General features: G+C 43.1%; 1 protein-coding gene across 4 annotated transcripts in view; it reads left to right on the top strand.

Moving 5' to 3' along the window:
- The window catches only part of slc2a9l2 (solute carrier family 2 member 9, like 2), a 374573-nt gene that overhangs the window by 78396 nt on the left and 271864 nt on the right, over positions 1-24313 (top strand). For all 4 annotated transcript variants that reach the window (XM_073043122.1, XM_073043121.1, XM_073043123.1 and 1 more), the window contains one exon: positions 19577-19737. In XM_073043122.1, the coding sequence (XP_072899223.1) occupies positions 19577-19737 (161 nt within the window). The remainder of the gene's footprint in view (positions 1-19576; positions 19738-24313) is intronic.

The following is a 24313-nucleotide window of genomic DNA, read 5'->3' as shown; positions in this document are numbered from 1 at the left end:
GAAGATCTGATTGAAAATCCTGGTGGCTCAGGATGGGACTCAGTGATGAAGATCTGATTGAAAATCCTGGTGGCTCAGGGTGGGACTCAGTGATGAAGATCTGATTGAAAATCCTGGTGGCTCAGGGTGGGACTCAGTGATGAAGATCTGATTGAAAATCCTGGTGGCTCAGGGTGGGACTCAGTGATGAAGATCTGATTGAAAATCCTGGTGGCTCAGGGTGGGACTCAGTGATGAAGATCTGATTGAAAATCCTGGTGGCTCAGGGTGAGACTCAGTGAGTTTTGTTTCTGATACTCACTTTCAGCTTCATTGTTTTCTGTGCTTCCTATAAACTCACTGAGGCCTAGTTTTCATGGCCTACTTTAGACTTCCTTGTTGAAAATTAAGTTTATTGTATAGCAGTGTAACATTTTTAATTAAGTAAGTTAATGAGGTTTGTCATTGCAATAATGTAGAATAGTTTGGAAAATCTGAAAATCCAGCAACATCAAAGTCTCAAGAACTCAGGTTGTACTCTGTTATATGAAACATGGAACAGTACAGCACGAGAATGCAGGTTGTACTCTGTTATATGAAACATGGAACAGTACAGCACGAGAACTCAGGTTGTACTCTGTTATATGAAACATGGAACAGTACAGCACGAGAACTCAGGTTGTACTCTGTTATATGAAACATGGAACAGTACAGCACGAGAATGCAGGTTGTACTCTGTTATATGAAACATGGAACAGTACAGCACGAGAATGCAGGTTGTACTCTGTTATATGAAACATGGAACAGTACAGCACGAGAATGCAGGTTGTGCTCTGTTATATGAAACATGGAACAGTACAGCACGAGAATGCAGGTTGTACTCTGTTATATGAAACATGGAACAGTACAGCACGAGAATGCAGGTTGTACTCTGTTATATGAAACATGGAACAGTACAGCACGAGAATGCAGGTTGTACTCTGTTATATGAAACATGGAACAGTACAGCACGAGAATGCAGGTTGTGCTCTGTTATATGAAACATGGAACAGTACAGCACGAGAATGCAGGTTGTACTCTGTTATATGAAACATGGAACAGTACAGCACGAGAATGCAGGTTGTACTCTGTTATATGAAACATGGAACAGTACAGCACGAGAATGCAGGTTGTACTCTGTTATATGAAACATGGAACAGTACAGCACGAGAATGCAGGTTGTACTCTGTTATATGAAACATGGAACAGTACAGCACGAGAATGCAGGTTGTACTCTGTTATATGAAACATGGAACAGTACAGCACGAGAATGCAGGTTGTACTCTGTTATATGAAACATGGAACAGTACAGCACGAGAATGCAGGTTGTACTCTGTTATATGAAACATGGAACAGTACAGCACGAGAATGCAGGTTGTACTCTGTTATATGAAACATGGAACAGTACAGCACGAGAATGCAGGTTGTACTCTGTTATATGAAACATGGAACAGTACAGCACGAGAATGCAGGTTGTACTCTGTTATATGAAACATGGAACAGTACAGCACGAGAATGCAGGTTGTACTCTGTTATATGAAACATGGAACAGTACAGCACGAGAATGCAGGTTGTGCTCTGTTATATGAAACATGGAACAGTACAGCACGAGAATGCAGGTTGTACTCTGTTATATGAAACATGGAACAGTAGGCTGATAATTGGTGGGCACAGAGGAGAGGATAGTAGACTGATAATTGGTGAGCGCTGTATTGCATGGAGGGGAGAACAGTAGGCTGATAATTGGTGAATGTTGTATTACACAGAGGGGAGGACAGTAGGTTGATAATTGGTGAATGCTGTATTACACAGAGGGGAGGACAGTAGGTTGATAATTGGTGAGTGCTGTATTGCACAGAGGGGAGGATAGTAGGCTGATAATTGGTGAGCGTTGTATTACACAGAGGGGAGGACAGTAGGTTGATAATTGGTGAATGCTGTATTGCACAGAGGGGAGGACAGTAGGCTGACAATTGGTGAGCGTTGTATTACACAGAGGGGAGGACAGTAGGTTGATAATTGGTGAGAGCTGTATTGCACAGAGGGGAGGATAGTAGGCTGATAATTGGTGAGCGTTGTATTACACAGAGGGGAGGACAGTAGGTTGATAATTGGTGAGTGTTGTATTGCACAGAGGGGAGGAGAGTAGGTTGATAATTGGTGAGTGTTGTATTACACAGAGGGGAGGACAGTAGGTTGATAATTGGTGAGTGTTGTATTACACAGGGGGAGGACAGTAGGTTGATAATTGGTGAGTGTTGTATTGCACAGAGGGGAGGAGAGTAGGTTGATAATTGGTGAGTGTTGTATTACACAGAGGGGAGGACAGTAGGTTGATAATTGGTGAGTGTTGTATTGCACAGAGGGGAGGAGAGTAGGTTGATAATTGGTGAGTGTTGTATTCCACAGAGGGGAGGACAGTAGGCTGATAATTAGTGAGTGTTGGATTACACAGAGGGGAGGACGGTAGGCTGATAATTAGTGAGTGTTGTATTACACAGCGGGGTGGACAGTAGGCTGATAATTAATGAATGATGTATTACACTGAGGGGAGGATGGTAGGCTGATAATTAGTGAGTGTTGTATTGCACAGAGGGGAGGACAGTAGGTTGATAATTGGTCAGTGTTGTATTACACAGTGGGGAGGACAGTAAGTTGATAATTGGTGAGAGCTGTATTGCACAGAGAGGAGGACAGTAGGCTGATAATATTGGAGTATAAAAGTATAAATTTTAAACTTGCTATTTGCTAAGCATGTATCCAATTTAGTAGGAGAATGAAATCCTAAAAATGTAGATTAGAACATGATTAAGTCACGAAATCCTAAGAATGAAGAAGACAATGGTGTGTTAATGAGAGGTAGCTAAGAGATGTAGATTAGAACATGATTAAGTCAATTGGTAGAAACAATGGTGGCAAGATGTACGTGTGGTACGTGTGATACGCAACTACAGACCGATTACATATGCTAATGCAACTGGACCAGGAGATTGCTATAAAAAATGCTGTGTCCGAGGATCGGTGGGCAATCAGCGACTAGCTCAATGACTGTCTCAGCTTTGATTTGCAAATTAAAGTTTAACCCTTCTTGAAGAATCTTCTGCGTCTCCTGGTCATTTGTGGGGCACGAGAAACCACGACAAAATTGGCGACCACGGCAGGACCGGAAAGAGACCCGCGGAAAGGAAACGGCAGATTGGGGACACTTCCCAATCCTCTAGAAACCCCCACAAGGCTAACAGAATTAAGGGTGCACCCAAACAAAAGGTAAGCGCTTTTTGCGACAATTTGGACTAAGAATTCTGTTGGCTTTGGGGAGGTCTTGGAGTCTCAGAAGTGTGGAACCACTGCCGAAGTGTCTCTCCGGTCCAAAGAATCTGGCAGAATTGGGGGTTAACAGGAGGCTCAGAGGATTGATCAAGAACACTGCAGTGAGGGTAAGTACAAATAAGTTAATAAGAAGTTAAGTTAAGAAAAATTCCACGTGGTGTTGGTAAGTCCCTGTGGATACCGCTTCGTATGAAACGAAGGTCTGAACGTGCAGGGAAAGGGAAAATAGAGTAAATCCCTGTGGATACCGCTTCGTATGAAACGAAAGTCTGAACGGGCAGGAAAAGGGAAAATAGAGTAAATCCCTGTGGATACCGCTTCGTATGAAACGAAGGGCTGAACGGGCAGGGAAAGGGAAAATAGAGAAAATCCCTGTGGATACCGCTTCGTATGAAATGAAGGGCTGAATGGGCAGGGAAAGGAAAATAGAGAAAATCCTTGTGGATACCGCCTTAAGAGATAAGGGTCTGAACAGACGAGGTGCAAAGAGCAAGTTCTGTGGGTACCGCTCTGAATAGAGGTCTGTACGGGCAGAACAGAATAGGAAACAAGGACAGTCCAATATATAGTTTAAAGCGCTGGTAGATAGACGATAGACTAGGCATAGAATTAGAGTAAATAATATTATCCAGTAAACGAACTGTGAATCTCTGAAATACCTTAAAAAGAGAGAATAACATGACAGGTAAAGGAACGGCAGTAGAGATTCTGAGCAAAAAATTCCCGATAAATAAATATGAGATCACAAAAACTTCAGAAAAATGGGAAAAAAGAACCAAAAACCTGGTCACAAAGTGGCCAAGAGAAGGAACGTTTGATGTAAGTTTGTGCGAAGAAATGGAGGGGCTAATTAAAAATTACAAACCAAAAGATAAATCTAAGAAAAGAGGGCAAAAAAAGAGAACGAGAAATGGAAGTGCTAAAACTCTTCAGAACGGAGGGAAAAAGGCTGGGGAGGACAGGTAGAATATTGATTACAAGCGAGGAAGACACTAAGGTGCTGGAGAAACGGCCTGTTAGAGAGAGAGGGTACGGTGAGAAGCTGGCTTCAGCTCCACACTGGATGTGAAAGAAGCAGAAAGACCCCCTCCCTATAATGAGGAAGGAGCCCCTAAGCAGTGCCCCCTGCTGACAGGAACAGTAAACATGCAGGGAGAAGTACAGGTTTGGGATAATGAGGAGGAGAAAAAACAATACGAGAAGGAAAAAGCGGCGATATGGAAGGAGATACAGGCAGAAAGGATAAAGATGGAACAGGTACAGAGAGAAATGGAAGAAGGGATTGAACGGATGAAATACTTGAGAGAGGAAAAGGAGTATGAGGAGTATCGGTTATACCATAGAAATAAACAGACTAGAAAAGAAAGTGGCTCATCAGGGCAGGAAGAGATGAGGCATTCAAGAAGAAGTGGAAAAAAGATAGGAGATGAGAGTCTTGGAGAAACACAAGAGAGAAGGGAATCAAGCACGAGTAAGGATCATGAGGAGTCCCTGCCACAGGTGTACAGACACGGACAGGAAGAAAGAGAAGGTGACTCATTGGAGGAGCAAGAGTTAAGTGGAGAGAGAGAGGATGCGAGAATTTGTGGGGAAGAAGTAGGAGGAAGAAGCCTAGAAGAGCAGAAGGAGGCGGTAGGGGAGCGACTTGCGGAAGTAGAGAGAGAGCTAGATAAGTTACTGAGAGGGGATTGCCAGAGGAGATGCGAAAAATACTCCAGGGGCCAACCAAGTATTGAATCAAGACAGAAAGGAAGGACTCCACAGGGAGACCGAGGGAAGAGCAGAACCCCGGAGACATTTGTGTGGGAGGCAGTAAAGACATACCCTGAGACAGATGGGGAGTCAGGTGAGGAGGAAAGCCAGGGCAGGTGGGAAGGAGGAGGAAGAATGATGCCGTTGTTAGTAAAAGGATCAGGACAAGTGCAGTATATCCCTTGGGGATCCCAGGACCTAGAAGGGCTGAAAAACACTGCCCAATCTACATGAAGGAGCAGGGAAATGGATTAGAGCCTTTGAAGAAGAAACAGCGGGACGATTATTGGCTATGGGAGATTTGAAGGCACTGTTGATAAGGTTGATGGGAACCTCTAAATTTAACGAACTAATGGAAATGGCTGGCGTAGTAAACTCGAACGACCCAAAAACTGATGGAGATGGGTTTGACAGAGTGAGCCAGAGGGTATGGCAGGCCCTCAGAAAGCTTTATCCACCCAAAGTGGACCCCAAAGCCTTAAAAGGGGATCCACTGGGAGACACTGAAAACCCAGCAGCCTACGTAGAAAACCAGTTGAAAAGGTGGAGACTGGAGACTGAGCAAGAGGTGGAGAATAGCTTATTTATCACCACACTGTTCCGACATAGCATTTTGGATGCAATGCCTCCACAAGTAAAATCCAAACTGGAGGAAGTGGTTGGGCTGGCGTCAATGACCCCACAAGAATTTAGAGACCACGTAGTCTATGCGGTTGAGAAATACCGGAAAGACAAATGAAGGTTGGCTGAGCAGCAGGAAGAGGTGCAAAGAAAGTTAATACAAATGCAGCTCGAAGAACTCAAAAAGAAGGAAAAAGAGAAAAACAAAAAGATGCTGCCAGCAACCACCGGTTCGAGCACAGCCATCAAACTGGACAAAGCACTGCTATATGGAGGGACCAATCATACTGTAAGACAAGGGCTGGAAAACCCCATGCCAATAATCGTCTTTGGGGGAGCATTCCCACAAATGCCCTATCAGGAACAGACTAAATTCAAACAGTCCAGACAGGACTGGAAGTCCCAAGGAGGGAGACAGAGGAGCTATGGGCAGAGGGGACCAGTGAGGAAACAGGGGGAAAGAAAGGTAGAGAGATTGTGCTGGGAATGTAATCAGCCAGGTCACATGAGAAGAGATTGTCTGTTTACACCATGGCCTGTCACACACCAGCAGGAACTGATAAGAAGGGAACCAAAGTTTAGCCAAGGACCAGCCCCTACAGGCCCAAGCGGACCTATGAACCCCTATGCGAGGTATTAGGGGTGCCCCGAGAACTTGAGTGGGAAGGGACATTACTCAATGATAACAAGGAAGGCAGAGGAGGAACCCATTGTTCAGGTTATGTTAGAAGGGCAACTGACACCAATGATGATAGATACTGGAGCCACGTACACTTGTGTACAGCCACAGTATGCCCTTCGCCTTCCCATGTCAGGAAAGTTTATTAAGACGGTAGGGTTCTCGGGGAAAACACAGTTGACACGGTGCACGGCTCCAGTGCAGTTGAGAATGAGAAATAAAGAAATTGTTTTGCCGGTGCTAGTATTTAAAGGAACTCCGATTAATTTGTTAGGCAGAGATGCCTTATTGAAACTGGAATTAAAATTAGAATGCACCAGAAATGGGCTGAATGTGGAAAGAGCAGGGGCTCAATTGATAGTGCGAGAAGACAAGAAGGCTAATGTCTTTTGGATAGGAGACATCGCAGATCAGATTCAGGAAACCTGGGAAAAATGGAAAAAGGGCGTGCAGGTTATATTACCCAGGGCTGTAATGCCCAAATCTGAGCTACATTGTACAGTGATTTTTGACGAGACTCAGAACAGGGAGTTAGAGGAGAAATGGCACCTGGAGGTATGTACCCAACAGCACCTGGAAGGGGAGGCTATGATAATTGGAAAGCAAGGGGCAGCTTTACAAGTGAAGTGGAACACCTTTTTAGAAAAATGGTACAGGATACCGGAGGCTGCGCCCCACGTAACGTTGTTGGTAAACAAGGGATATCAGTCTAAAGACTTAGGACCCTTAGTTAAGAGTGCTGAAACCATAACAGTGTGGAGGAAAATCACGCCAGAGGTGTGGATATCAGAAGACAACAATTGCATTAAAATAATGGTAAGTGTAGATATGGTAGGGACAGTGAGAGAGGTCGAAATAACTCCCCACCCACACCTGCCCTTGCTGGGAAAGGAAAGAGGCCAGCAGAAAGATAAAAGGTTAGATGAGTTGCCGTCTATTCTGTGGTCACAGCATGACACGGACATAGGGAAAATAAAAACAGCTAGTCCGGTGGAAATAAAGCTGAAAAGGGGAGCAATTCCACCCAGGAGACCACAATACCCTCTAAGACCAGAAGCAGAAGAGGGAATAGCATCGACAGTGCAGGGGTTGCTTGAAATAGGAGTGCTTAAAAGAACAAACCGTCTATGTAATACCCCATTGCTGCCGGTCTCAAAAGCAGATAAATCTAAGTGGAGATTGGTGCATGATTTGCGAGCGGTAAATGATGTGGTAGAGGACTGGCCAGCGGTAGTCCCCAACCCACACACGCTTTTGACTAATGTTCCACCAGAAACAAGTTACTTTTCAGTGATTGATTTGTGTTCGGCTTTCTTCAGCATTCCTCTAGCCGATCAGTGTCAGTATTTGTTTGCATTTACTTACAGAGGTGCTCAGTATACCTATACCAGAATGCTTTCAAGGATTTAAACATTCACCACACGTTTTTAATCAGGTATTGAAGGCAGACCTAGAGGGCATGCCATTGGAAAGTACATTGTTACAGTATGTGGATGACCTGTTGATTTGCTCCCACAGCGAGGAACAGTGTGAGCAGGACACTATAACTCTGTTAGAGAAGCTAGCGCACGGAGGACATAAAGTATCCAAAAAGAAACTGCAATTTTGCACGCAGCAAGTGGAATACTTAGGCAGGGTAATATCCAAGGGAGTGAAGGCGATAGTACCAGATCAGATTGAGGCAATAACTAAGGCCCCCAAACCCCAGACTGTAGGGCAGATGATGACGTTTTTGGGAATGGCAGGGTACAGCTCAGATTGGATAGGAGAATATGCTGAGATTGTGGCACCTTTGAGAAAGATAATGAAAGAAGCAGGACATACAAATTTGAAGAACGGCTTACAGTGGAATGGAGGGGCGGAGATAGCTTTCAATACTATTGTTATGCCGTCGGCCCCCTCCTTTGTGAGAATCTCAAGAACCCTAGTCAAGTGGGGGGTCAGCTGACCCAAAAGAGGAAGGGACGTGCTGAATAGACACAGGGAAATGGGAGAGAGAGAGAGAGAGACCACGTTCTCCCAAGAAGCAGAATAAAGGTGACCTTGACTACTGTCTCATGGAGACTACGTGAAAAGCCCTCGGGCAAAGTGGGCTGATTGAGAGAGAGATCGCATCACCTGCAACCTGATTGACACCTGCGATCCCGTGAAGAAGTATAAAGGAGGGTCTGGGGGGGGGGGGAACCCTCAGACGCACCCAGGAGACAAAGGAAGCACAATATCGATTCCCGTGGGAGCGGGAAGCCATGTTGAAGGAAGCCACGTGCGTTAGATTCCAACTTTTGAATCTGTGGCTAGAAACAACAAAAGACTGCTTTTAGCTAACAACGGGGAAGTCTGCTCCCCTGATTCCAAGGATTTGCTCTGCCAAGACGACGGGCAAGTGTTTATCTTTTCTAAATCATCTCTCTCTCTCTACAACGTGAAAACCCCAGCAGTTCCCAAAAGGGAAAAGCCTGCAAACTTCTGAGTGACTCTTTATATTTCAATTGGACTCTGTATTACCCCCTAGACAACTGTAGAGCTTATTTCTGATTGATTATGGTTACACCAGTGTTTTAGATTGAGTTTGACGATGTATATGATCTGAATGTTTTGTATTAACCATACATTTGTGCCCTTTTCGAATAAAACGTTTGAAAATAGTAGCATCCGACTCAGCTGATCCATCTATCTTTGCTGGTAAGTTACCTGGTTACGAGGTTACGTAACACTATTAAGCAGGAATTGCAGTCAGCACCAGCATTAGCTTTGCCTGACTACGAGAAGGTTTTTCATTTGTATGTATCCAACTGACAGGAGGGTTATGTCACAGCGGTTCTAACACAAGAGACAGGCACAGGAAAAGCAAAGCAGCCGATAGCATACTACAGTACGAGACTAGATGAGGTGGCTCAGGGGTATCCACCCTGTTATCAGGGATTGGCGGCGCTGTACTATGCATATGGAAAGGCATCATCTGTAACCCTGGGCTATCCTGTGACTACGTACACACACCACAAAGTAGCAGAATTGCTAGAAAGGGCGAAATTTGTGCTGACGCCAGCCAGGATAGCAGCCTATCAGATGCTATTGACTTTTCCAGACATAACTATACAGAGATGCACTACCAGTAATATAGCCGATTTTGTCCCTTTGGACTATAAAGGAGAACCCCATGATTGTGTAGGGAAGACGACGATGGCATTTGCCAAATTGAGAGCAGATTTACGGTCAGAACCACCAGAGGATGCAGATAAGAAGGTTCTGTTCGTAGATGGCTCTTGTTATAGGGATTATGATGGAAATCACGCAGGCATCTCAGTAGTACAGCAGGATCAGTCGAGCTATAAGATTATTAGGATGGAGTCCTGTCCCCAACCGTGTTCCGCCCAACTAGCAGAACTCAAAGCCCTGACAGCTGCGTGTGAAATGATGGAAGGTGAAAAAGTAGACATCTATACTGATTCGGCATATGCTCATGGAGTATGCCATTTGTTCGGGGCAGTGTGGAAGCAGAGAGGTTTTAAAAAAGGTAATGGAGATCCCATACAACATTGTCAGCAAATTCTAGACTTAATAAAAGCCATAATGAAACCTAAAGCATTGGCTATAGTAAAATGCCAGGCACACAAAAAGGGAAATGATGTAATAACAAAGGGAAATCAAGCTGCGGACAAGGCAGCCAGAAAAGCGTCTGGGTGTACGTCAGCTGTCATTGCCCCCCCAGGTAAGCCTAACTCCAGAACCTGAGGTAGAGGACCTAATTGAAATACAAGGTAAGGCAACTTTGGCAGAACAGACAATGTGGAGAAAAAGGGGGGCCAAGCAGAACCCGGAAGGCTTGTGGAGCACGGAAGATGGTTTGTTTGTAGCGCCCACCCCTCTACTGACGTTTCTGATTTCAGAGGCGCATGGGATGGACCATTGTGCAAGGGGGGAAGTGATAAAGAAAATAAAGAAGGATGGTTTATGGTCACCTTATTTACAGGCTTCAGTGGACTTTGTCTTGTCACAGTGCGAGGTATGCGCACAGAATAATGTTTGGAAGGGAATTACAACCCCAATAGGTCACATTCCTGTACCTGAAGGACCATTTAAACATCTAGTGATCGATTACGTAGACATGATAAAGACAGTGAGAGGGAAAAGATACATGCTGGTAGTAATTGATCAATTTAGCAGATGGGTGGAGGCGGTACCTTCAAGAGATCAAGGGGCAAAGACAGTGGTAAAATTTCTGACAAATGAAGTGATCCCAAGGTTTGGAATACCTACAGAAGTTAGCTCAGACAATGGTTCAGTTTTTATCCAGAAAGTGGTCAAACTGGTACTACAGGCGCTGAGGATAAAGCAAAGATTTGGATGTGTATACCACCCTCAGTCGCAAGGCATGGTAGAGAGAATTAATGGAACCCTGAAAGCCAAACTAAACAAAATTTGTGCAGACACTAAACTTAATTGGGTCGATGCTTTACCGTTAGCATTGATGAGTTACCGCATGCAAACTAATTGAGTGACATGCCTGACACCACATGAGATGCTCACTGGGAAGCTATCATACCTGTGATAGGGGTAAGCAAAAATGTTGAATGGATAAACTATATATACTACAATCAACAGAGGTTCATCAACTACACCGATGATGCACTGGAGGCCTTAGGGCAACAGCTAGATGCACTAGCAGGATGGCGTGGCAAAACAGACAGGTACTGGATTGGCTTTTGGCAGAAAAAGGGGGTGTGTGTGTAATGTTTGGAGAACAATGCTGCACTTTCATACCGAACAATACTAGCCCAGAAGGGTCTTTCACCAGAGCAATGAATAAATTAAAGAATCTGCGGGCGGAGGTCAAACAGAATGCAGGATTTGAACATCAGTTATTTGACTGGTTGGAAAGTAGACTCGGAGGATGGGGAGCATGGCTGACTAAAGTAGCAATAACTGTCAGTATTGTTGAGCTGTGCGTTTGTGCTGTGCTGTTTTCTTCCTTGTCTCAAATCTTACGAAAGATAGGATTAGATACATAGGTCCTTTGAAGATAAAGATATAGTAATTGGGGAAAGTGAAAATAAATATCAAAATTATTTTGAACTCCATGGAACATGTGGGGATCCTCTGATATCCAGGCAATCTTTCTTCTCTTTTCTTTCTTTTTTTTTCTTTTTCTTTAGATAAGAGATAAGGGGGGAGGGTTAAGGGGAGGGGGGAGGGTTAATATCACTTTTCTTACCATTTCATTATTACATTTATTCTTGTAATTTCTAAAATTCAATAAATAAATAATATTTAAAAAAAGACAAAAAAAAATCTCTTGTAGTGCGTGCTGCAACCAAACAATTTCCAATGCTCGTGGCAATTACTGAAGCAAGCTTAGTGGAGAAAGAAACACCGAAAATGTATCGTTACAGCCTACAACACCTGCAGGATGAACAAGAGCAAAACGACAGTGTGGGAGTAGATTGTAAGGGCTTCTGAGTCTTTTTCCCTGTCTCAGATACAGAGGGACAGGTTTTTGGCTCAGCGGCTCAGGGTAACAGGGAGAGAATACTTTGAGGTCTTGGCGCAGAAAATTATAGTTTAACCTGAGATTTGGGAATAAGTGCTTGAGTTTATTGGGGCTTTTGTGCGCAGACTCTTAGTCTTTTCTCTGTGTGAGATCCTTAGGGGGATATATTGGAGTATAAAACTATAAATTTTAAACTTGCTATTTGCTATGCATGTACCCAATTTAGTAGGAGAATGAAATCCTAAAAATGTAGATTAGAACATGATTAAGTCAATTGTTAGAAACAATGGTGGCAAGATGTACATGTGGTACGTGTGATACGCAACTACAGACCGATTACATATGCTAATGCAACTAAACCAGGAGATTGCTATAAAAAATGCTGTGTCTGAGGATCGGTGGGCAATCAGCGACTAGCTCAATGACTGTCTCAGCTTTGATTTGCAAATTAAAGTTTAATACTTCTTGAAGAATCTTCTGCGTCTCCTGGTCATTTGTGGGGCACGAGAAACCACGACAATAATTGGTGAATGTTGTATTGCACTGAGGGGAGGATGGTAGGCTGATAATTAGTGAGTGTTGTATTGCACAGAGGGGAGGACGGTAGGCTGATAATTAGTGAGTGTATTGCACAGAGGGGAGGACGGTAGGTTGATAATTAGTGAATGTTGTATTACACAGGGGAGGACAGTAGGTTGATAATTAGTGAATGCTGTATTACACAGAGGGGAGGATGGTAGGCTGATAATTGGTGAATGTTGTATTACACAGAGGGGAGGACGGTAGGCTGATAATTGGTGAATGTTGTATTACACAGGTTGTTGTTGAGGACGGTAGGTTGATAATTGGTGAATGTTGTATTACACAGGTTGTTGTTGATGAGGACGGTAGGTTGATAATGCTGAATGCTCTATTGCACAGGTTGTTGTTGTTGAGGACGGTAGGCTGATAATTGGTGAATGTTGTATTACACAGAGGGGAGGACGGTAGGTTGATAATGCTGAATGCTCTATTGCACAGGTTGTTGTTGTTGAGGACGGTAGGCTGATAATTGGTGAATGTTGTATTACACAGAGGGGAGGACGGTAGGTTGATAATTGGTGAATGTTGTATTACACAGGTTGTTGATGAGGACGGTAGGTTGATAATGCTGAATGCTCTATTGCACAGGTTGTTGTTGTTGAGGACGGTAGGCTGATAATTGGTGAATGTTGTATTACACAGAGGGGAGGACGGTAGGCTGATAATTGGTGAATGTTGTATTACACAGAGGGGAGGACGGTAGGCTGATAATTGGTGAATGTTGTATTACACAGAGGGGAGGACGGTAGGCTGATAATTGGTGGATGTTGTATTACACAGAGGGGAGGACGGTAGGCTGATAATTGGTGAATGTTGTATTACACAGAGGGGAGGACGGTAGGCTGATAATTGGTGAATGTTGTATTACACAGAGGGGAGGACGGTAGGCTGATAATTGGTGGATGTTGTATTACACAGGGGAGGACGGTAGGCTGATAATTGGTGAATGTTGTATTACACAGGCTGTTGTTGATGAGGACGGTAGGCTGATAATTGGTGAATGCTGTATAAGACAGGTTGTTGGTGTTGAGGACGGTAGGCTGATAATTGGTGAATGTTGTATTACACAGAGGGGAGGACGGTAGGCTGATAATTAGTGAGTGTTGTATTACACAGAGGAGAGGACAGTAGGCTGATAATTAATGAGTGTTGTATTACACAGAGGGGAGGACGGTAGGCTGATAATTAGTGAGTGTTGCATTACACAGAGGGGAGGACTGTAGGCTGATAATTAGTGAGTGTTGCATTACACAGAGGGGAGGATGGTAGGCTGATAATTGGTGAATGTTGTATTACACAGAGGGGAGGACGGTAGGCTGATAATTAGTGAGTGTTGCATTACACAGAGGGGAGGATGGTAGGCTGATAATTGGTGAATGTTGTATTACACAGAGGGGAGGACTGTAGGCTGATAATTAGTGAGTGTTGCATTACACAGAGGGGAGGATGGTAGGCTGATAATTGGTGAATGTTGTATTACACAGAGGGGAGGACGGTAGGCTGATAATTAGTGAGTGTTGCATTACACAGAGGGGAGGACTGTAGGTTCTTAATTGATGAGTGTTGTATTCCACAGAGGGGAGGACAGTAGGTTGATAATTGGTGAGCGTTGTGTTACACAGAGGGGAGGACAGTAGGTTGATAATTAGGGAATGCTGTTTTGCACAGGTTGTTGTTGATGAGTACGGTAGGTTGATATTTGGTGAATGCTGTATTGCACAGGTTGTTGATGAGTACGGTAGGTTGATATTTGGTGAATGCTGTTTTGCACAGGTTGTTGTTGATGAGGACGTTAGGTTGATATTTGGTGAATGCTGTTTTGCACAGGTTGTTGTTGATGAGGACGGTAGGCTGATATTTGGTGAATGCTGTTTTGCACAGGTTGTTGTTGATGAGGACGGTAGGCTGATATTTGGTGAATGCTGTATTGCACAGGTTGTTGATGAGGACGGTAGGCTGATATTTGGTGAGTGCTGTATTGCACAGAGGGGAGGATGGTAGGCTGATAATTGATGAATGTTGTATTACACAGGTTGTTGTTGATGAGGAGCATTAAATGTGTTTTCTGAGCATTGAATGGACTTGCCCATCTTGGGCTGTGATGTCAGCCACTCCCTCCTGAATTAGCTCCCCCAACTTACTGGCTGCAGAAACTAGCCTACTTAGCAGACATTTTTCATTATGTGAACTAGTTGAACAAGTCTCTGAAAGGCCTTGGAGAAAATGATTTGACTTCAAGTGTCAAGGTTCTTGGATTTCAAAGGAAACTGAGTCTTTGGAAAAATCATGGTGCAAAAGGGAATCAAGAACTGCTCGAGAGGGAATCAACTGCTGCTTGAGCTTGAGAGTGAGGAAGGATATCAGAGAGTCTCGAGTCTTATTGAAAACCACCTGGAAGAACTGTAGAACAAAATAGAAGAGCATTTTCCCTCCCTTTCAACACAAGTGTATGACTGAGCAAGGGACCCTTTCTCTGAATCTGCTGCTCAACCTGAGAACGTGAGTTTGAGAGAAGAGGAAGAACTCTGTGAGCTGCCCTCTGAATGTGCACTCAAAATGAGATTTATTGACCTGACCTGGACAAGTTCTGCATTTCTGTGAAAGAAGAGTGTCCTGTCATTTATAGGAAAGCAATGAACAGTTTTCTGCAGTTTCAACTTCTTACATGTGTTTAACAAGCATCAAGAGCAAGGATAGAAATCATTTCATTTCGGTTGAAGGTGAAATCCGTGTGTCCTTATCTCACGTTTGGCCCAGAACTGAGTATTTGTGCAGCAATAAACAAGCACTGCTTTGACATGCTGGGCCTATATTTGAGCCTGATCACGTTACTTAGTAAGAAATGCGTTTTCAAAGTCTTGTATAAAAGTGTCTTGGGCTATATTTTCATTCATATTGTTTTGGCTTATGGTAGTTGGTAACTTTACTATTCAACATATCAATAAATTTTCATGTTATAAATAGCATTAATTAAAATCCATTTACAACTTTTATTTAAATTAAATCCTTTAGAAATATTAAATTCCATTTTGGCTTAAGCTAGCTATTTAACAGAAATTTGTTATGTTTGCATTATGAGTTTTTAAGATTTATGAAAGGAAATGAAAAAGACATTTCAAGAAAGGTAAGCTGAGCTTAACCACCTGTTTGTTTTTAAGAAAGGTTGTCTAAAAATTCAGTCTCTACTCAAAAGAGCATTGACAATTATTTTTGGATTATTATATCTACAATTTACTGATCATGCTAATGTACCATGAGCTCTGGATATAGTAATTTTTACACAGGGGTTCCTTGAGACCTGGAAATTATTTCAAGGGTTCCCCCAGGGCAAAAAAGTTGGGAAAGGCTGTCTATAGTATTTGATATTACCACCCTCAGGAAAAGACTGATGACCTAAGTCTGATGTTCAGTCCTGGAAAAGAAGTAGTTCAATCCCAGTTTGCCCATGGCATTGACCAAAATTGCAGATAGAAAACTCAAATAAACAATACAGAAAATCTTGTAAAAACTCAACAGGTCAGGCAGGATCTATGGAAGGAATAAATGAGTTAAAGTTTGAGATCTAAAGACCTTAAATCAGAACTGGGAAAGGGATAAAAACATGTTATCTTGAAGTTACAGGGAGAGAGCGAAAGTGTAGATATGGTTTACTACCATCTTAGACTATTAAATGCTGGCCTTGCCTGAGACGTTTGTGTCCTGAAAATAAATAATAAAAGTTAAGATAATACTATTGTAAGTTAGATTTGGAGCTTGCTTATGGGCTTCATTGTGAACTACAAACCAGGGTAGTTCAGTGTCCAGGGGAATATGGTGGAACATAAATGGCTAGGAGCATAAATCCACAGTTCACTGAAAATAGCATCTCGGGTGGATAAGATGGTAAAGGAGGTGTTTGGTACTCTGCTATTCATTAAGTTTAGGAGTATGTAACAGTTTTATATTTCGAGGATCATTACCTTGCCATGGTGGAGAGGCTTGTGAGATCCTGAGAATGATACCGTCTGGACTTTAGCCACTTGGCATTTAGCTCCTGGCAGGGTCACCCATGGCAGTAAGCTCAAGGGGGCAGCTTCCAGACAAAGAGGGATCCAACCAAGATGGAGCTGGTTAAAATGATGACTCATTACAACGGCATTGTAGGGTCCCCAGTCATCTTGCATTCCATGCCACTGGACCTGACACTGTCAGGCAAGGACCATGTGGTGGCATCAGCCTCTGCACATTAAACAAAGCCATCATGCTTAGGCTTTTTCATTGAGGGAATCCACCTTACATTTGCATAAGATCTCCATTCTTCACTCCCAGATGAGCTAACACCTTTTATACACAGTTTGAAAGGTTCAAAGGTTCATTGATTACAGTACACAACTCTGAAATTCTTCTTCTCCAGGTAGCCATGAAACCAAGAAAGAAAAGAAAGGCAGCACAATCATCAATCCCAAAACCCCTCCAGCAGAAAAAGCAAACAAAATGGAACAGGCACATTATTCCCTAAATCTCTACCCCCACAAAAAAAAGAGAAAGATCAGGTGGAAAAACACAGAATACAAAAAACTATAAGACTGGGAAAAATCTGTAGTCCAAGTCCACATCCAAAACGCAGAAAACCTGGGCAACGTTCTCTGGGCACAGCAGCAGGCCCCTCCCCCTCTGGTAGCTTTGCAGATCAATCCTTAGTGATCAAAAAGCTTGCAGCCTGTGCTCACCTTCTGTATTTGCATCTCCCTCATTACTTTAATCAATGCACAATGCAAGCTTTAATCGGTGAAATGGAGTCCCAACATTGGCTCGTGTCCTGTCCCGCAGCCTTCTCAGCACGATGTTCCCACACGCTGCCGCTGCCTCTCAGAGACAGCAGAGTGCTGGAACATCCAAACAATCTTCAAAGAGCAAATCACTGGCTCCACCAGTTGCAGAATCACTTCCAAGACAAAAAACAAAAGAAGTGAAATATATGGTCTATTCAGAAGATGTCGATCGGAGGAGCAGGTGGCATCTTGACTGGTAGATCAAAAGGGAGAATAAAATACGGCTGTGAGGATCCCTGCAGCACCGGGTGACCCTGTGATCGTCTGTCTCGGAGGCCGAGCTCAGAATGTCTTTTGAGAAAGTGAATCCTCAGATTCACAGGCCCAGATGGAGTACCTGGCAGGGTTCTGAAAACCTGTGCCAACCAACTGGCAGGTGTGTTCAAAGATTTTCAATCTCTCATTGCTGCAGTTGCTTCAAAGGAGCAACAATTATACCAGTACCCAAGAGGAGCAGGGTGAGCTGCCATAGCACCCACAGCTATGGTGATGAAGTGCTTTGAGAGGTTAATTATGGCTAGAAGGACCTGGACCCATTGCAAATTGTCATTTGCCACCATAGGTCTACAGTGGATGTGATCTCATTGGCTTTTCATGTGGCCTTGGATCACCTGGACAATATTAATAATTACGCCAAGGTGCTGTTTATTGACTACAGCTCAGTGTTTAACACCATTATTCCTACAGTTCTGATCAAAAATCTGCAAAACATGGGCCTCTGTACCTCCCTCTGCAACTGGATCCTCAACTTTCACACCAGAAGACAGCATTCTGTGCGAAATTGAAATAACATCTCCACCCTGCTGACAATCAACAGTGGCGCACCTCAGGAATTTGTGCTGGGACTACTCCTGTACTCTCACTACACCCATGACTCTGTGGCTAGGTACAGCTCAAATGCCATCTATAGATTTGCTGACAACACAAACTGTTGTTGGCAGAATTTCAGATAATGATGAGAAAGTATACAGGAGCGAGATAGAGATATAGGCATCCATTAGTCCTGTGAGACCATGGATTTGTGCCTTGGAAGGTTTCCAGGGCGCAAGCCTGGGCAGAGTTGTATGGGAAACCGGCAGTTGCCCATGCTGCAAGCCTTCCCCTCTCCACGCCACCGATGTTGCCCAAGGGAAGGGCACTAGGACCCAGGATACCAGTGTCATCGCAGAGCAATGTGTTGTTAAGTGCCTTGCTCAAGGACACAACACGTTGCCTCAGCTGAGGCTTGAACCAGTGACCTTCAGATCACTAGACCAATGCCTTATCCACTAGGCCACGTGCCAACACCAAGATATATCTGCTAGTTAAGTGATGTCACAGCAACAACCTTAAACTCAATGTCAATAAGACTAAGGAACTGATTGTGGACTTAAGGATGAGACGAGGGAACACGCACCAGTCTGCAGAGAGGGATCAGAAGTGGAAAGGGTGAGCAGCTTCAAGTTCCTGGGTGTCAATATCTCTGAGGATCTATTCTGGGCCCAACATATTGATGCAGTTACAAAGAAGACATGTTAGCAGCTATATTTCATTAGGAGTTTGATGAGATTTGGTATGGTATGTTACTAAGTTACTGTAATTTAGTTAGATTATGTATTACAATGTACTGCTACTGTACAGTACATTCTGTGACAGGCCAGTGATATTAATTCTAATTCTGATTAACCTTTCTTGGAGTATTGTGCACAGTTTTGGCTACCTTGATATAGGAAAGATGTAATTAAATTGGAGACCACAAACATTGGCAGAACTTCAGAATGCTGTCAAAGACTCTGCGACAGTGTTATCTGGGTCTAGATTCTGCATTCTGTAACGGCAGTCAGTGCTGACTTAATATAAACTTGCTCACAAATTTCAAAGTCCATTATAATTTACAGATAATTATGCACAGTGCATTTGAAATGACTAATGAATTTTGAGGCAAATGAATTTAAAATGATTTTTCTGAGAGAATGGTATACACTCATAACACAGTTTCTGTTGTTGAAGAGGTTGTTCAGTAGTCTGTTACTAAAATTTTATTCATACCACAACTTGGATTTTCATTTTAAATACCTTTTGTGTTCCTTAAAGTGTAAATAAAAGTGACTTAGTTGCTCTTGGAAACTTTGGCAAAAAGTGAAGATTGAAAATTGATTGATATTTAGTGCGGTTAAAGTTCTGAATTGCAGATTTACAACATTATTCCTTTGTAGGAAATACAAAATGAACATACTGAATAATCAGTGTTGATTGGATTAATTTGCTATGTGATTTTTAAAAAATACTTAGTGATGTACTTTTCTTTTCTTTCAGTATGTTAAACGCTTTTGCAATGAATCATGGATAAGACACTTTGGAACAGCAATAGAAGCCAAATCGCTAACCCTTCTTTGGTCTGTAACCATCTCCATTAATGCCATTGGTGGTCTATTTGGGGCACTTATTGTAACCCCTCTTTTGAAATATTTGGGAAGGTATGTGGACTTAAAATGACCTAAAGTAATGCTTGTTGCTTTCTAATTGTTGGTTTGCTGTATTCATTATAATGCACTTTCCTAATTTATTTGTAACTGTATAAATTATGTTCAAGTGGCTATTGGAGATTTTGGATGTGAATGTATTGAATGAGTTAATGAATTAGAGAATTAAACCGTTCTTGGAAAGCATCCTTAAGCTGAGAAGTAGATAATTTTTGGCCTGCAAATAACAGTTTTCAATTTCCACTGGAATCTTCAACAAATTACTTAAGTGGATTCACAGAGCATTTCATAGGGTGTTCCAGTGCATGTCCTATAATCCTGAGAGGTATTTCAAAAGCAAACACAACCATACCCTCAGTGGAAGTCAGGTGTTTATTGTATCCCTAAAGATACATTTATAAAGCTCCTTTCAGGACCATAGTCATGTCAAGGTGCCTCACAGTCACTGAAGTAGTCCTTCTTGTGAAGTGTGAAACTAAAGAGAGATGTTTGCCAAGTCCAGTAATTTTCATGACTGTGCCACTGATTATCCCTGGTGTAGTTTGACTCTCCAAAGATAAAGTTAACATTAGATAAGTGAAGGAAAGCAGTTGCTCTTTCCCATCTCACAATATTGGCTTACTAGTGAATCCATTCTTTGCTGAAATATTGAAAAGTGACGGCGAGCTGAGGATGAAACATACAGGGGTCCATACAGGGCACTTGAGATGTTAGAATGCAATGGAAATGAAAATAGTGTGCAGAGAAATTTGTTTTTCAAGTAGTAATTTTTCACTGCTTCACAAAATTCTTACTTGATTTAAGGTTTAATGAATATGAAATGCACAGGCTGTGTTCAACTCTTCCAGTATTGAATAAGAGGACACAAGGAATCAGCTGTTAGATATTCGAAATTGTATTCTTCATTTCATTTTTTAATCTTTTTATTGATTTTCAAATAAAGAATATACAAATCAGAGGAGGAGTTTAGCAAACATAATATAAAAGACATATAAACAGCAATAAAAACAGTATATAATGTCAAAATGAAATAAGTAAAATATTACGCTGTTATATATACAATGGTCAAAAAAACTACAACGCCTCATAGCAATCATTAAAAAAATTGGAAATTTTATTTGATAAGGAAAAAAAACCCACTAACTAAACTGAAACAAAAAAAAGAAAGAAAAAGAAAGATTGGGCAGTCCAATTGAGGGTAAAATTTTAAAAGAAGAGAGAGAGAAAAAAAAACATCCTTCCAGTCATCTCTGAACCTTCAAGGATAAAGATTTTCCCCAAAGAGAATAAAGAAAAATAAATAAATAATTAAATCATGTAAAAATATTGAATAAAGGGTTGCCAGACTTGTTCAAAATTAAAGGATGTATCAAATGTCTGGCTTCTAATTTTCTCCAAGCTTAGACATGACATAATGGAGGAGAGCCAATAAAAAACAGTGGGTGGGTTAGAGTCTTTCCAGTATAGCAAGATAGCTCTCCCAGCCAGTAAAGTTGAAAAAGCTATCACATGTGATCATTAATGGAGAATGTGTGGAGCAGGTTAAGACCTACAAGTATCTGGGAGTGCAGTTAGACGAGAAGCTAGACTGGACTGCCAACACAGATGCCTTGTGCAGGAAGGCACAGAGTCGAATGTACTTCCTTAGAAGGTTGGCGTCATTCAATGTTTGTAGTGAGATGCTGAAGATGTTCTATAGGTCAGTTGTGGAGAGCGCCCTCTTCTTTGTGGTGGCGTGTTGGGGAGGCAGCATTAAGAAGAGGGATGCCTCACGTCTTAATAAGCTGGTAAGGAAGGCGGGCTCTGTCGTGGGCACAGAACTGGAGAGTATAACATCGGTAGCAGAGCGAAGGGCGCTGAGTAGGCTACAGTCAATTATGGAAAACCCTGAACATCCTCTACATAGCACCATTCAGAGACAGAGAAGCAGCTTCAGCGGCAGGTTGCTATCGATGCAATGCTCCTCAGACAGGATGAAGAGATCATTACTCCCCAATGCCATTCGGCTTTACAATTCAACCGCCAGGGGAAAGATATGTTAAAGTGCCGGGGTTATGACTGAACTTAAGTTACCATTCAATGTATTTTAGTAAACTATTTAAGAACTTTTTAAAAGCTATTTATTAATGCTTTTTTTGAGAGGGTGATTTTAGATGCATATCATATTTATACTGAGTTAAGTATTGTATGTAATTAGTTTTTGATACAATAAGTGTATGGGACATTGGAAAAATGTTGAATTTCCCCATGGGGATGAATAAAGTATCTATCTATCTATCTATGTTGAGCGGAAGCAGACACTTTGCTTGCTTCCTCTGGAATAATCCCAAAAATTGCTATAAGTGAATTAGGTTGAATATCCACATCTATAACTTTAGATAATATTCCAAACACATCCCTCCAAAAATTGTTTAAACTTACACATGACCAAAACATATGAATTAGAGTAGCCACTTCTGCATTACATCTGTCACAGTTCCACGCTCTGCATGGAAGCCACACTGGCTTTCTGGGAGGAGACCTTGCTCAAGGTGTTGGAGAAGGTGATTAAGCAGGACGCGAGCCAAGATCTTCCCAGCTATGGACAGGAGGGAGATGCCTCGGTGATTGTCACAAGACTGGTGGTTGCCTTTCCTCTTGTAGATGTGGACTATAATGGCATCTTTCAACTGTTGCGGGACCTTTCCTTCGTTCCACATAGACTGGAAGAGCTCAGTCAGCTTCTGCATCATGAATGGGCCTCCTGCTTTGTAGACTTCAGCAGGGATTGCATCTGATCCTGGTGCTTTGCTACAAGAAAGTTGCCTGATGGCTTTTCTGACTTCTTCTTCTGTGGGGAGGTTGTCAAGGTCCAAGTTGATCTCCACCTGAGGTTGGCGAGCAATGGCCTCATCATTGATTTCGGCAGGGCGGTTGAGGACCTGGTTGAATTGTTCAGCCCATCTTTCCAAAATCTGCTTTTTCTCTGTCAGCAGCCGAGTCCCATATTCACTGAGGAGGGGGGAGGAGCTAGATGACTGAGGTCCATACATAGCCTTCAAAGCGTCGTAGAAACACTTGGTGTCGTGACTGTCTGCGTAGCCCTGGATCTCATCGGCCTTATTGCTGAACCAGACAGCCTGCGTCTCAGAGTTTCTTCTGCACTTTCCGTCTTGCACTGGCGAAGGCATCTATCTTTGCTTGTGATGTGGGATCATTCTGGTGCGCTCTGAACAGTTGATGTTTCTCTGACAACAGTGCCTGTATCTCCTTGTCGTTCTCATCGAACCAGTCTTAATGTCTACAGATTGCTGGTCCGAGGTGTTCGAGAGCGGTAGAATAGACTGCATCTCATGATATTTGCCGCACGCCAACTCCAGGAAAAATATCAAGAGCAGCACAGCGACCTCTTTATGACCTTCGTCGATCTGACCAAGGCATTTGATACGGTCAGCAGAGATGGCTTATGGAAGATAATGGAGAAGTTTGGCTGTCCTAGCAGGTTCATCACGATTGTTCGGCAGTTCCACGATGGCATGATGGTGAAAGTTTTGGATGATGGTGACGAGTCAGAAGCCTTCCCAGTGATGAACGGTGTGAACCAAGGATGCGTTCTCACCCCTACACTCTTTAGCATGGTCTTCTCTGCTATGCTGATTGACGCCTTCCGCGATTGTCAGGACGGTATACACATCAGATACAGGACTGGCGGTGGGCTATTCAACCTCCGGCGTCTACAGGCTGTTACAAAGGTAAAGGAGACCGTCGTCAGAGACCTCTTATTCACTGATGATTGTGCCCTCAACGCCAGCACAGAGCAGAAGATGCAGCAAGAAATGGATTGCTTCTCACGAGCCTGTGACAACTTTGGACTTACAATCAGCACCAAAAAGACCTAAGTTATGTACCAGCCCACACCCGGAAAGCCCTATCAGGAACCACACATCACAGTAAAGGGGCAAAAGCTACTGGCAGTCGACAGCTTTACTTATCTGGGCAGTACTCTATCATGAGCGGTGAACATAGATGCAGAGATCAGCAACAGAATTGCCAAAGCCAGTGCCACCTTTGGGAGACTCCGTGAGAATGTATGGGAGCGGAGAGGACTCAGCCTTACCACCAAGCTGAAGGTCTACCGAGCAGTGGTTCTCACCACCCTCCTCTATGCCAGCGAGACCTGGACTGTCTACAGCAGACACGCTAAACAGCTCAACCACTTCCACTTGAGCTGCCTCCGCAGACTTCTTCATGTATGATGGCAGGACAAAGTCCCAGACACGGAGGTCCTGGAGCGGGCTGGCACCCACAGTGTCTACACCCTCCTACAGAAAGCCCAAGCCAGATGGGCTGGCCGTGTCGTCAGGATGTCTGACAGTCGGCTACCAAAACAGCTGCTGTATGGAGAGTTGAGCCAGGGCAAGCACTCAGTTGGAGGGCAGAAGAAACGTTTCAAAGACTGCCTCAGAGTGTCCCTCCAAGACCTCAACATCAATCCCAGTAGCTGGGAATCGCTTGCTCTGGACCGCCCAACCTGGTGGAGCAGGACCACTAAAGGAGCGTATGCAGCAGAAATCAGACGCACCGCAGAGGC

Source organism: Hemitrygon akajei, chromosome 4, assembly GCF_048418815.1.
Source record: "Hemitrygon akajei chromosome 4, sHemAka1.3, whole genome shotgun sequence".
NCBI lineage: Eukaryota > Metazoa > Chordata > Chondrichthyes > Myliobatiformes > Dasyatidae > Hemitrygon > Hemitrygon akajei.
This window is presented reverse-complemented; position numbering and strand designations above follow the sequence as displayed.